The 13,378-nt window shown below is 34.3% G+C and overlaps 1 protein-coding gene across 1 annotated transcript in view; it reads left to right on the top strand.

Annotated features, from left to right (window-relative positions):
* Window positions 1–13,378, top strand: part of LOC132798434 (neural-cadherin) — a 145,355-nt gene that overhangs the window by 50,424 nt on the left and 81,553 nt on the right. Inside the window, 3 exon segments of the mRNA XM_060810288.1 lie at window positions 4,192–4,381; window positions 7,680–7,862; window positions 9,856–10,042. Coding sequence (XP_060666271.1) covers window positions 4,192–4,381; window positions 7,680–7,862; window positions 9,856–10,042 — 560 coding nt within the window.

Genomic DNA, 13,378 nt, shown 5'->3' with positions numbered 1-13,378 from the left:
CCCATTGGATTATGCTTACCCAGAACTCTGACTTCTTCCCCCTCTCAGAACTCAACTACACATGGTACAAAAAAAAACAAAATATGAAATAATGAAATGCTTGAAATAACTTTCCAACCGCGAGTTCGTTTCGCGAACAATTTGGTGTTGGTTATTAATTGGGAAAGAAGAATATATATCATTTTAATAATTGGGAAAGAAGAATATACATATTATTTTATACCAGGTTGCAGTTTAGTTTAAGCTCTAGGAAACAAAAACAAGGTAACTACTAAATAAATCTGTGTTCAAAAATGTTAAAAAGCAATAGTCGAACAATGCAAAACGAAAAGAAAAACAAAAAATAAATAAAATAAACAATTGAAAAAGTATGCTATGAAAATTGTTATACTAAAATGCACAAAACCCTTTTATCATTTCATTTGTTATGCATTTAGTTTAAATCATATCAAATACAATTAAATAATATATATACAACTATTATATAATTATGCTCAAACTAAATTATTTACAATATGTATGCGATAAAACCAAAAAAAAATTTAGTTGATATTTAGTTAATGTTCATATTTTTTGTTGACATTTTGAAGGCTAGGGTCGAGACATGAAAATAATTTGCACTGCGAGTAAAAACCTTTTGACAACTGAATAAAAAACAGTACTAAAGAAACTAGAAAAGTTTCTGCAATTTTTTTGAATTTTTCTTTTTAAGTTTTTCTACTGAATCTACTTCTACAAGGTGTTGGTTCCGAATTTATAAATTTTGATTTTTCTTCCGTTTGAATTTCAGTTAAATCTACTACTAAAAAAAATAGATTTGAAAAACTATCTAAACGTTTTTTTGTATTTTGCATTTTTTTCCTATCTCTGTGTGTATTTTTGCAACGATCGCTTAATTTTGAAAACGAAACAAAAATCGAAACGTGTCTTGTATTTTTGTACTTAAAAAAAAAACGAAAAAAAAACTCCATTGTATGTTTGTGTGTGTATACAAAAATACAGCGCGAGACATACAAATTAGAGGCGATGGCCCAAGATAAGGGCTATCCGCCATTATCGCGTACGGTCGAAGTACAGATCGATGTCGTTGATCGTGCCAACAATCCTCCAGTTTGGGACCATACTGTTTATGGGCCGATCTATGTCAAGGAAAATATGCCCGTTGGCGGCAAAGTCGTCTCGATCAAAGCCAGGTCTGTTAGTTTTACAAAACAAACAACAAAACTAAAAAGAAAAACAAAATTTTCACTCAATACCAAAAAAAAAAATAGTCATATACTCTACCATTCTGCTTAGTTTCATTTGATTAAGCTACTCTTTACAAATTGTATGTAATATTTTCTCTAGGTGTTCAGTTTTCAATTATCAATTTTATATTTAATTTACATATAAATTTTTTCGGTTTTTGGTGTCGTTACGTAGTTTTAGTCTTTAAGTTTTCGTGTTCTGTGTGTTCTGAATGTTATTCTAGTTGCACTCGAGAGTGTGCCAATTAAATACTTTGCACTCTCCGAAATAGTTTTAGATACCCCTTTTATCCCATCCTCATCAACATAAAATATTTATAGCAAAGCACCACAGTCCACAAAATGCACCAGTAAAGAAAAAGAAAAATAAAACACAAACCACAACCTTAGAAAACTCTGCACAAAATAACACCAAAAATGCACATATTTTATTTTTTTTATTATTTCGAAAAGCGAGTTGTTTATGAATATAATCATCATGTGTATAACTCAATTGCACTTTATTTAGCTGAATTAGCAGCAGAAAGTCTTTCTACTAAAAACTTCATGCTTTCTGTTCTTTGTTGAGTCTCTAACCTTCAATTAAAAAATTATGTGCCAGCTACTTGCCAAGCCCTTCGGTCAGTCTGCAATGATCACTCGACTTAATGCTAACTTATGTCCAAGCACAAAAATGTAAAGTTTGTAATAAATAAAGTTTTGTTATTCATAATTGCAATTAAAAACTTGAAGCGGCGCACTTAAATGACTTTTGGCCTGCTCTCGCTCTCTGCCACACTTAATTTTCCTATCTCTCTCTCTCTCTCTCTCTCGCTTTGCATTATCATAACGCAAAGCGTTTTATCTGCGTGGCAAGGCAACCACATGGCACTGACGTTTTAATTATGCGCCAGTTTGTGGCCACTGGCAGTTAGTATTCATATTATTTTTACTTTTTTTTATGAATTTTTATTGTTGGCACTAAAAGCAATGCACTTAAAGCGAGACCTTCTTACAGATTGCACATACGCACCGTGGCACAGACCAAGCACCAATGGCTAGTTAGTTCTCTGTCTACGTTTTGATTTCTATGCTAAGTAATGTTTTAGGAAATGTGTCAATCATAATTTAAAATCATTTTTTAATAAGATTTATTTTAAATTTTTAGTTTCTTTGCAATTATCTTGTCCCAGCACAAATATTGTCAACTTGTATCTTATATCTCGCATATATGTATATATCTATATATAAATATGAATAAAATACTATGTATAGTTGTTTGTGTAGCCCAAGATGCTATTAAAGAAGAGCGACAAAGTGTGTTGAGGCAACACAGACACACAGACAACAGGAAGCATTTTCAAGTGCGCGCGTATATATATCATAATAAATGTGTTTGTTGTCCTGGTTGTTGCTGCCGTTGCCGTTGCTAGTGCTTAATGCTTAGTGCGCTTAATGTGCGCACTTTCAAGTGTTTGTCGAGTGGCGAGCACACATTTAAGCGCCAGCTAACCAGCAATAACAGCAACAATCAACTTTGCCGAGGGTCACACTGAAAAAATAACTCAACGACGATGTTAGCCTTAGACTTAGATTTGTTATCATATAAAATCATAATTTACATTTTAAGTTCTACTTTGATTAATTACAACTTAAACTATACATAGTTCTAGATCAAACTGCAAACCTAGTAATCAGATTCAAGGAATTTAAGAACTTTTAATGCATATTTCAAGTGCTCAGCAAGGTTCACTTTTAAAAACTCAAAAATTATAGTTTTCATTTTGCAATACAAAAAAAACCAAAACAATAATAACCAACAATTGATATACAAATATATTTTATACACTGAACACAACTTATAACATATGTCTAAAAAAAACCATGCTCAAGTAAAAACAACAAACAACAAATTTCATGCAATCCACAAAACAAAACTTTCCCAAAAACATCTCAAACTTCCCTTCGCTCATCCACACATTTTTTTTGCTATACAAATCCCTTATCCTGCCTTTATCCTTCTGCTAGCATATTGTTTTTGGCTCTCGTCCTTGGCAACAAATTTTTTTTGGCACAGTCTGACAGCTTTCATATTGTGTTTTTTTTTCTCCACCATTTTTAAGGCAGTTCCCAAAGTTTTTATTTCTCGACCATTTCTTACGTTGTTCTGTCAGCTGCAAGTGTTGTCCAAGTGCAAATAAAATTTATTTTTTTCCTGTTTGTTTGTTCCTGTTGCCTAATTTGTTTTTCATTATCATCGCCTTGTTATCTCTTCCCTTCAACTCTCGCTGAAATATATTTCTGCGATCCCTCACTCCAATAACTTTTGATACTCGAATGGCAATTAAATGTTTTGAAGCCATTTTTTTGTAGAGTTGAGTTTCTCTTTTTTTTTCGTGTGTGTTCTGTTTGCGTCAAGCTTTTCTTCATTACACTTTTTTTCGTTGCACGAAGTGAAGGAGAAAAGCAGCAAAAAACCCAATTTGAAACGCACTTTTTGTTGGCCGCACACAGCAAATCGAAAGTCTTGAGAATTATTTTCTGTTTTGTTGTGTTGTGTCATAAATCAAATTTTTGTATTTTGATATGTCGCATGATGTGTGTATGTGTATGTGTGTGAGAGAGATGCTGTGAGTGTGTGAGTGAAAGATTGACTGAGTTTATGTCTAACTTGTAAAGTTCATTAAGCTTCAACCACTATTAACTATTATTCATCATAATTATTTTTGTTATTGCAAGAGTATACAAAAAAATATACTCTGCATTTGCTTTTTGATATTCAACAATTAATTGTAGCATAATTTGCATAATTTTCAAACTTAACATATTTCATGTAGCCAACTCTTTCGACACTAACTAACTGACTAATCAACTAATTGATGAAATACGTAAATGTTCAACTTTACTCACATGTGATTTTTGTTCTTAAAAAACCAATTCTTTGGCCCTCGAAAATCGTCTGCAGTTCGGGCATTGAAGGCAATCCGACGGTGTTCTATAGATTAATGCCGGGGTCAACGGCGCAAACGAACAAATTCCATACGTTCTATTTGCAACAAAGACCGGACAATGGCGACACTTGGGCCGACATAAAGGTGAATCATCCGCTGGACTATGAGAGCATTAAGGAATACAATCTAACCATACGTGTGGAGGTAAGTGCAAGCGTTAAAAACTATATTTTCTAATTTGAAACTTGTAAAAATATACTGCAAAAATACTCAAATATACCAAACTAATATACCACAAAACTAAAAAAATATACCAATGTCTGTATTTGGTACATTGATATAATATACCGCATTCCTGAAATATACCGAATTAATATACGGCAAAAAAAAATATAAAATATTACAATGTGTATATTTAGTATATTGACATAGTACTATATTCAAATATACTTCAAAAATACTGATAGATTCAACATTAATATACCACAAAAATACTAAAATTACTCAATGTACATATTTGGTATATTGATGCTGTACTAGAGTTAAAATACTGCAAAAATACTAAAATATACCAATGTCTATATTTGGTACATTAAGATAATACTACATTTAAAATATACCATAGAATACAAAGTATACCAAATTAAAGCAACTAAGAGACTCTCTCTTACAAATATATCTCCTATAGTCTCTGCGATCAAGGTTACATACCTATATGGTCTCGTCTAGCGGGTATAAAATGAAATAAACACTATGGATGCATAGAGAGAAAACCCGAAAAAGCGCCCGAAAAATAGGAAACTTTTTCAAGTTGCTTGTGCGGGCTCAATTAAGCGCACAGCTTGAGATGGCGGCATGTATTTGACTTTTGTATTTGAAAATGACTTCAAAATACGTTTGTAATTATTTTATTTGAAAAGTTTTAATTACTTGCGCGAGTTTTGTGCTCTCCTTCTCCCTCAACGTTTCATTCTTGCTCTGACATGCAAATGCAGTGTGGCAAGCAATTTAACAGACGATAGAGTTTTAGCTTGGGTTGAGAGTTCGGGTTTTGGTTGTGGCACAACCCCATTCATTAGAAGCTCAAGCTCAGATTGACTGACAGTTGACAGTGAGTTTCTCTTGGCTAGTAACTAAATTCGATTCGATTCTCAATTGGAATTCAATCAGAGTCAAGTTTTGCGTACAGCTCATTAGTTGAACCATTCACCAACACACACACACACACAACTAGCTGGCAAAATTATGTGACAAATTGTTTTCAGCTGCTTTATAAATTAAACATGACCAGCGACCAGCGAGCAGCGAGCAGCTTTCACAAGTGCCACAAATGAGAGTTATTCGCTTGCCCCAAAGGACAGCGTTTTGCCCCCCCCAGGTTGCATTGCATTAGTTGCATAGTTGTTATTAAAATTCAATTGCCCTGACATTGCATATTGCATATTACATTTGGCATTTTGCATATTGCTATTTGCATTTTAGTTTCATGTTGTGTTGTGCGCATTAAATGCAGTTAATTAAATATCCCCGCAAATGACACAAGGATTGTTTTCACCATATTACAACATTTTTGAAATTAATTTTTAAAATTTGTTTTGCGGTCACAATAATGCATTAAATGTGCACATCTTTTTTTCCCCCAAATTTATGCAAAATGACAAACTCTAATTACAAGATTCATCGCACTTTTATTCTATATCAAATGAGGTTTGAAAGACAACAAAACACTATTGTGGCTGCATAAATAAATTACTGGATAGGTGAAGAGTACATAATTTTTAACGATTTTTTCCCTGACACATAATTAATTCAGTACTTGAATCTATCGATTTATTTGCCTGCATTTATTTACCTTTCATAGCTTAGTTTCATTGTTGTTGGCTGTACTACATGCAATAAAGCTTATACATCACAATGTTTAATTAATATTTTGTGTGCTGTGAAATGTCATACAAAATTGTCAGCAGCATTGACTAATCAAACTTCTGCCCCCCAAAAGATGCTGGGGCCGTAATTAACTGGTAAACTAGTAAACTAGCAAAATTCATATTTACTCAACAAGATGGCATTACCACAAAATAAATAATTCATTTCGAATTGCCAATGGTGAATTAGTTGCTTTGCTTACACATCGCTTCTGTCTCCTTCATCCACTCTTGTCATCACTGATTGAGTTTTATGTATGTAAACATGTCGGGTTTATGTGCATATCGTATATGCAATCGAATTGTGTGCAAATAAATATGTTTTTGCCTTACATATAGTATATATGCTAGCATTAAAGGCTGCTTCTAATGTGCAACAGCTGGGATGAAAAGACTAACGATTGTGTCTTTGGGGGGAAATCTTCCACTAATCTAATTCACAAAAGCGTTTGAATTGCTGATTGATTACCTTGGCTCAATCAATCAACTGAGTCGATGTTAGGCGATCAAAAGTTTGTCTCGTGAGTGTCATGTAAATACAGGGAAGGGGAAGAACGGGCAACAATAGCTAGCTGATACTCTACTTTAAATTTAGATTTGTCAATCAATCAAAAATCTGTGTAATTTTATACACACTAACCATAGAGTAGAGGGGTATTACGACTTTTTGTCTGCCGAATGAACACCTAAAGAGATAGAGAAATTGGCTGACAATTTGGTATATTTCGTAATGTATGGTATATTTTAAATCTGGTAGTATATTAATATACCACATATAACATGTGGTATATTTCATTAGTATTTTTGTGGTATATTCGTATGGTATATTTTGCAATATGTGGCTTTTTATAAATATATCAGTATATCAATATACCAAATATAGCAATTTCTATTTTTGTTTTGTATTTTTGTGGTATATTCATTTGGTATATTTTAAGTATAATACCGCACGGTTTCGCTTTTATTCAAAATGGGTAGCAAGTAACTTACAGTCAATATTTTATTTATTCGTATGTCAACACATCAACTAGTAGCTAGCTTAAAGATAGCTTTAAATGAATTACAATAATCTTCTTTTTGGCATTAATCAATTAGCATTAATATATATCAAAGCAATCGACTAAAATATACCGCAAGCAATTTTACAATAAATTTAATTAAATAACAACTCTTTAGAGGATGCCATTATGCATTCCATCTTTACAACACATTGTGCATACATTGCTCGAGGCGAATGTTTTATTGAAAAATAAAAAAAGAACGCTCATAAATATTTATGAGCACATTTTTATTCACACATGTAAAAAATACTCGCCAGGCAAGTGGTCTGTAAGTCAAATATGTAAGGAATTTTTTAATAATTATTTTTCACAATAATTAAGTTTGCGCATTAAATACAACAAAAAAAAAAGCCGATGCTGATTATATATGCGAGAGAAAAACAACAATGCCAAAGTGTTGAACGCTTGATTAAAATATTGATTGATTACTTAAAGGTTAAACATCAATTTAATCGTATCTATTTTTAATATTTTCCATTCCTTTTTTTTTCTCCCTTTGTTTCAATACATTTGCAGAACAATGGCGCCCAGCAATTGGCATCGGAAGCGACCGTTTACATAATGCTCGAGGATGTTAATGACGAAATACCGTTATTCACGGAACGCGAACAGGAAACGGTGCTCGAGGGCGAACCGATTGGCACGAAAGTGACACAAGTCAATGCCATCGACAAGGATGGTACATTCCCAAATAATCAGGTGAGCACCCAACAAATTGAGTGAAGCAGATTAAAGAGTGCGAGATGGAAGACGTAAAAGGTGGTGAAGGGTAAAACAGAGAAGGGGGCAGCAGAGTGTGTGACAGGAAATACCTGACGATTGTTGGCAAAATGAATGAGTCTGCGAGGCGCCAACGAGTGCCGCAAAGAAATCAGCTTAAATGGGAAGGGAGAATGCACAGAAACATTTTCAAGTGCCATCTGGTTAATGTGCCATGAAGCACCTCAATAACAGAGAACTTCAAAGCAGATTAACAGTTGGCTGTTAGGCAACAGTTATGTTAAGTAGAAGGTGTCCAGGAGATATAAGAAATGTAACAGAAGACGAGTTATTATGTAACTTTGTAAAACTAACAGAGTGCTATTAAGCTACAGCAGTTGAAGTATTTAATAACAATGAATTATTTTCAACATATATGTAAAATTGGAGTACTTTTCATATGTTTAACTTTAGCTAAAAATTCCATACTTGATATTCGAAAACTAATCAGTTGTCAATATATAGTATATTAGTTGAAGTATTTAAAAATACTAAAAATACCTAAAAAATTCGGTGTTTTTAATGTTTTTACCAAAACCTAGCTTTAACGATTATCAGTGTTACATTGAATTTTGAAAATATTATAAATATTATTGAATAATAATAATATACCAAACCAGAAAACTATTTTTGTGAATCACAACTATCAGCGAATAAATTACTTATTTATCTGGACTTTAGTAAGCAAAATATTCATTTAGCTGAAAGTACGATTCAATAACTAAATCTTCATCAAGACTATTTCTCTAAGCAAAGCTCTGTCAACTATTCTGTATGTAAAGTTAGCATTAGCATAAGCACAATTTTCAGCCTGCATTTTTCAACTATTCGTCTCTTTTTGGGGGCACAAATGAAGCAACTTTTGCAGTTTAATCAAGCAATCTGCATGGATTAGATAATTCTACTTCGTTTTTCGTTTTTTTTTTTGCTTTTCTTTTCTAGTACCTTCATTGCCCTTTTTTTGTGCATACATATTTACAAGAGAAGCGTTCACACTTTCAGCACTTATCAAGCTCTTCGCTGCCTTTATAATTGTATTTTTTGCCCTTGCCTCAGCTGGACATCCCGGCTAGGCTAATAAATGTCAAAGAGTTGCCACGTCTCTCTCCCTTTTTTTTTGTGTGTTATTTTCTTTTTTTTTTTACTGCAGTATTTTCACACGCCCTTAAGTATGCTAAGCCCTTAGTGAAAGTTCAAAGCGTGGACAATAACGAAGGGCGCAGAAAAAAATGGAATCAAATGAAGAAACTAAGATGGGGAGAAAAGGATAGAGAAGAAGAGAAGCGAAGCTCCTTTTATGCGTCTGACAGTCGACAGTCGACGAGACCTTGGGGCGGGACTAGAGGGTGGGAGGGGGGTTCAAAAGAGGGAGGATTGTGGCGGCCTTAAGCCACACTCTCGCGATTATAATAATATGCCACTTTGGTGACTGGTAAAATGGTAACTGGCGACTCGCAACTGGCAACTGGTGACGCTGGCCATTCTCTTGGCCACATTTCGTGTCCTGCAGCCAAGTAATTTGCATGTACGCGCAAAATGTCCGCACTAATTAGCGTTCTCGTATTTTTTTCTTTGTGTTTCTGTGTTCGTGTTCTTGCTCTTGTTTTTTATCATTTATAGCCAGACGCGTCGCCAGAATTTGATTATCATTATCATTATTTTTGGTTGCGGCTTTAATGCGTGCATTTGCTGTAATTTAATTGGTTCGACAAGGTTCGAGAGAATTAAATTTTCTAGCAAATTTCCGCTTTGAAGTCGTCGGCGTCGTCGTCGTCGTCGTTGTCGTTGCACATGTTTTAATTAACTTCCTGACAATTTTTTGATTTTCCATTTACCATTTGCCATTTTAGGTTTTCAGCAATTTTCTATTTTCTACTGCATTTTTCATGTTCATCACAATTTTCGATGTTTTTTTTTTGTGTGTTCTTTACAGGTTTACTACTACATCGTGGACTCGCCACGTAACGAGGGCAAAGAATTTTTTGAAATTAATTTGCAAAGCGGCGAGATCTTCACCAAAACCGTATTCGACAGAGAGAAGAAGGGCGCCTACGCCCTCGAAGTGGAGGCTCGCGACGGTGCGCCCTCAGCACGACCCAACAGCAATGGACCCAATTCAGGTGAGTCTCAAAATGACAACAAGCTCCCTCTTCTCTTTTTTTTTTAATGTAGTTGCATAAATTTTGAACAAAATGTGCAAATGTGAAAAGGGATGGGCTGTAAAAATGGAACGAAATTCGGAGCAGCAGCAGCAGCAGCTGCTGTTGAACATTTAACATGTCAACTAAATGGCAAATAGGTTTGGTCTCGTTTAGTTTTTAGCTTGTTGTTGGGTGGTTTTTATCCGGCACATGTGTTTGCACTGCAATGACAGCAACTTGTTTGCCGCCCTTCAAACCGAATATCTACTGTAAATATTGACCACGTGACGACCGACCCAAATAAGTCAGAGTCCCAGCCACAGTCCACTGTATGTCAATGTGTTGTGTGTGCGTGTGCGTGTGCGTGTGTGTATATTTAGCCAAGTGCATTTTGGCTTTTATTGATGCAGCATGTTGGCCACGCATTTGCCACAAACAGTGGCTGCCACTTGTCAAATAAATGTGCGTATATTGAAAGGCATTGCCCAACAGCTGTAAATTCATCAACTGTCGATTTGCTGCAGCATTTTTTGGCATTAAGTTGCGTGCAATCAAAAGAGGATTTACTAGTATAGTACAGATTAATATCTATATATGTTTTCACCATAACTAAGCATTACTGTACTTCCCTAGTAACATTTTCGAGTGTTAGCTGTTAAATTTTTAATTTAAAAAAACGATTAACTACTAATGTATTGATTTTTGATTGGTTTATTTATTTTAATTGTTCTTCATAGCCATACTTCACTGTACTTAAAAGCTTTTAAAGTAACTCCCAGCTGTTGGATTTCTAATTTCAATTGAAGCTTATACAAAGCAGAAAAAAATGTCATATAAAATCTATTCACTTGCCACAAGTGGCAGACTCTCTCCCTCTCTCTCCCCCTCTTTCTATTCTATTCTTCGTGATACACCAGCTGACACTTTATAAAATTGCGCGCTGAAAATAAACAATTAAACGCATGTCCACACATACACACAAATTTTACATTGTGTTCTGTTTTGAACAAGTATTTGCTGTTCATTAAAAATTGCCCCTGAAATGGCAATCAATTTTCGATGTACACACAATCTAAGTGCGTATGTGTGTGTGTTGGTGTGTGTGTGTGTATTTTCTATAGATTTGTGTGTGTTTTTTATGTCCTTGCCAAGTGCTTTTCGATTGTTTAATATGTCGCTGAGTCGCCCATAAGCGTTCTCGCTAAATGGAAAAAAATCGTAGCATACTTTTCAGCGCCGCAGCAACATTGAAAATGATGTGCAATCAACACTCTGGGAAAACGGCTCAAAAAGCCGGCAACGACTTTCTGTTGGCCCTGAAAACGAGCACGAAAATTAAAAAGTTTTTTTTCCGCTCTCTTTTTGTTTGTTTTCCCTACTTTTTCGGGGGGGGGGGGGAGCCTAGATGAAGCCGTGAGCTAAGGGGTAGCGAGGGAGAACATGTAAATTACAACAGTTGTTGAACTAACCGAAGCTTACAAATATTGATATTCATGCAACAGCGAAAAGTTACGCATTGTTTTGCCCGGCATTGTGGGCGTGGCAACAGCTTGTGGTTTGTGCCCCACTTTTCAGCTATAAATATGAAAATGCCTGCTTTTGTTTATAAGCAAAACATATAAACAATTGTCGAATGCCCAAACATTTTGTATATGGTATATGTGCCTGATAATTTGATTTTTAAGCTAGACTTCTATTGAATTGATACTTTCATTTTTCAATGAATCGAATTTACTTCAATTATAAACTGTTTTAAAGTGGATGAAAGCAAAGTGTTTAGGACATGTTCAATAAATATCAATTTACTTATGGAGAAGTAAAAGTAAAAGTAAAGTTTAAATTTAATTCCTCGTCACTTCATTTCAATTGTTGTATTATATATTATTTTATTTAGTTTGATTTTTTGCTGAAATATTTGTACAGTTCTTTATAATGTTTTTAGTTGCAACACTTAATTTTTATTTTTGTATATTAACTAATTTCTAATTTATTTGATTTATTGCTGAATATGTGATTTCATTTAAATTTCTGTATTTTTAATAATTTTTATTTGATTTCATTATTTGCTGAAATATTTATGCAATATTATTATATTATATTCTAATATTTGCATTTAAATTTTTCTATTTTTAATAATTTCCTTTTCATTTATTGTTTAAGTAATTGTGGAGTTCTTTATACCCGACTCTTAAATGAATTTAAATTTAACTTACTTTCTCTCTCACTTTGTATTTGATTTACTCAGCTTACAATTGAAATTAATTTCAATCATAGAATGTGTATTGGAATATTTGTTTGTTATTTACTGCAACCACACGAAATCCTCACTCGCAATTCGATGATGTGCTGTGTTGTGTTTTGTGTTTTGTATTTTGTGTTTTTGCTGTACTTTGCTTGTTGAGCTACAAGTATTTTGTTAGCTTGATTATTCTCTACTCTATTTCCATTTTATTTTATTTCATTGCATTTGCTCGTTCTACTCTTCTTTCCGTATTGCATTTTTGTTGCGATGCTTTGAGTGCATTTGTTGGCAATTTCGCAACTGAAGTCGACAGAAGGTTGCGTCCCTGTTGTGTGTTGTGTGTTCGTGTGGGGTTTCCTTTATGTGTGTGTTTCCCAGCGCTTTTCTATGTTTGCCACTTTGTTTGCCCTTTGTTATTGTCTGGGCTTTGAGTTGGCTTGCACAGCATTTGACTAGCAGCAGGTTTCTCTCTCTCTCTCTCTCTCTCTTCCTTTTTTTGTGCGCAATTGCGGTTTCCATTCCAAACTCTGGACGCTCGTCGAGAGTATGTGAACTCGTTGCCGATTTATTTGCACAATACTTGTCACATTATTTGTAGGCGAAATGGGAAACAAATTGGGATCCCAAAATGTAAAAGAAAATCATTTGCTCTTAAATAAGAAAAATACCATGTAACTGTCGTGCGTTTATCTGCAAACTTTAACTGTATACAGTTATCAATGTTTGCCCTTTGCCTTTTTTGCTATTGCTTTTGTTTTGTTTTGTTATCTGCGGTACGTGCTCTTCTTAGTTATGCATACTTTTAGGCTTAACGCAGCCTGCACGTTCCACTGACTTTTAGCCTGACTTGGCCAATTCATGCATAAATTGCGCCACAGGGCAGACAGACGCAGAGACTGAAAGACTGAGAGTCACAGATTGTCAGACACGAAGACAAACAAAACATGACAAATGCTAGAAACTTGAATTTTAAGTTGAGCGATTGTCTTTTGATATATTTTTTTACTTGTGCTCTGACCTCACCTTGTCGACAGTCTATTTATAAAGCGATTTCAATATATATATGAGTACTC

This window comes from Drosophila nasuta, chromosome 2L (assembly GCF_023558535.2).
Source record: "Drosophila nasuta strain 15112-1781.00 chromosome 2L, ASM2355853v1, whole genome shotgun sequence".
NCBI lineage: Eukaryota > Metazoa > Arthropoda > Insecta > Diptera > Drosophilidae > Drosophila > Drosophila nasuta.
The sequence above is the reverse complement of the archived record's forward strand: the minus strand, read 5'-3'. Positions and strand labels throughout refer to the sequence as shown.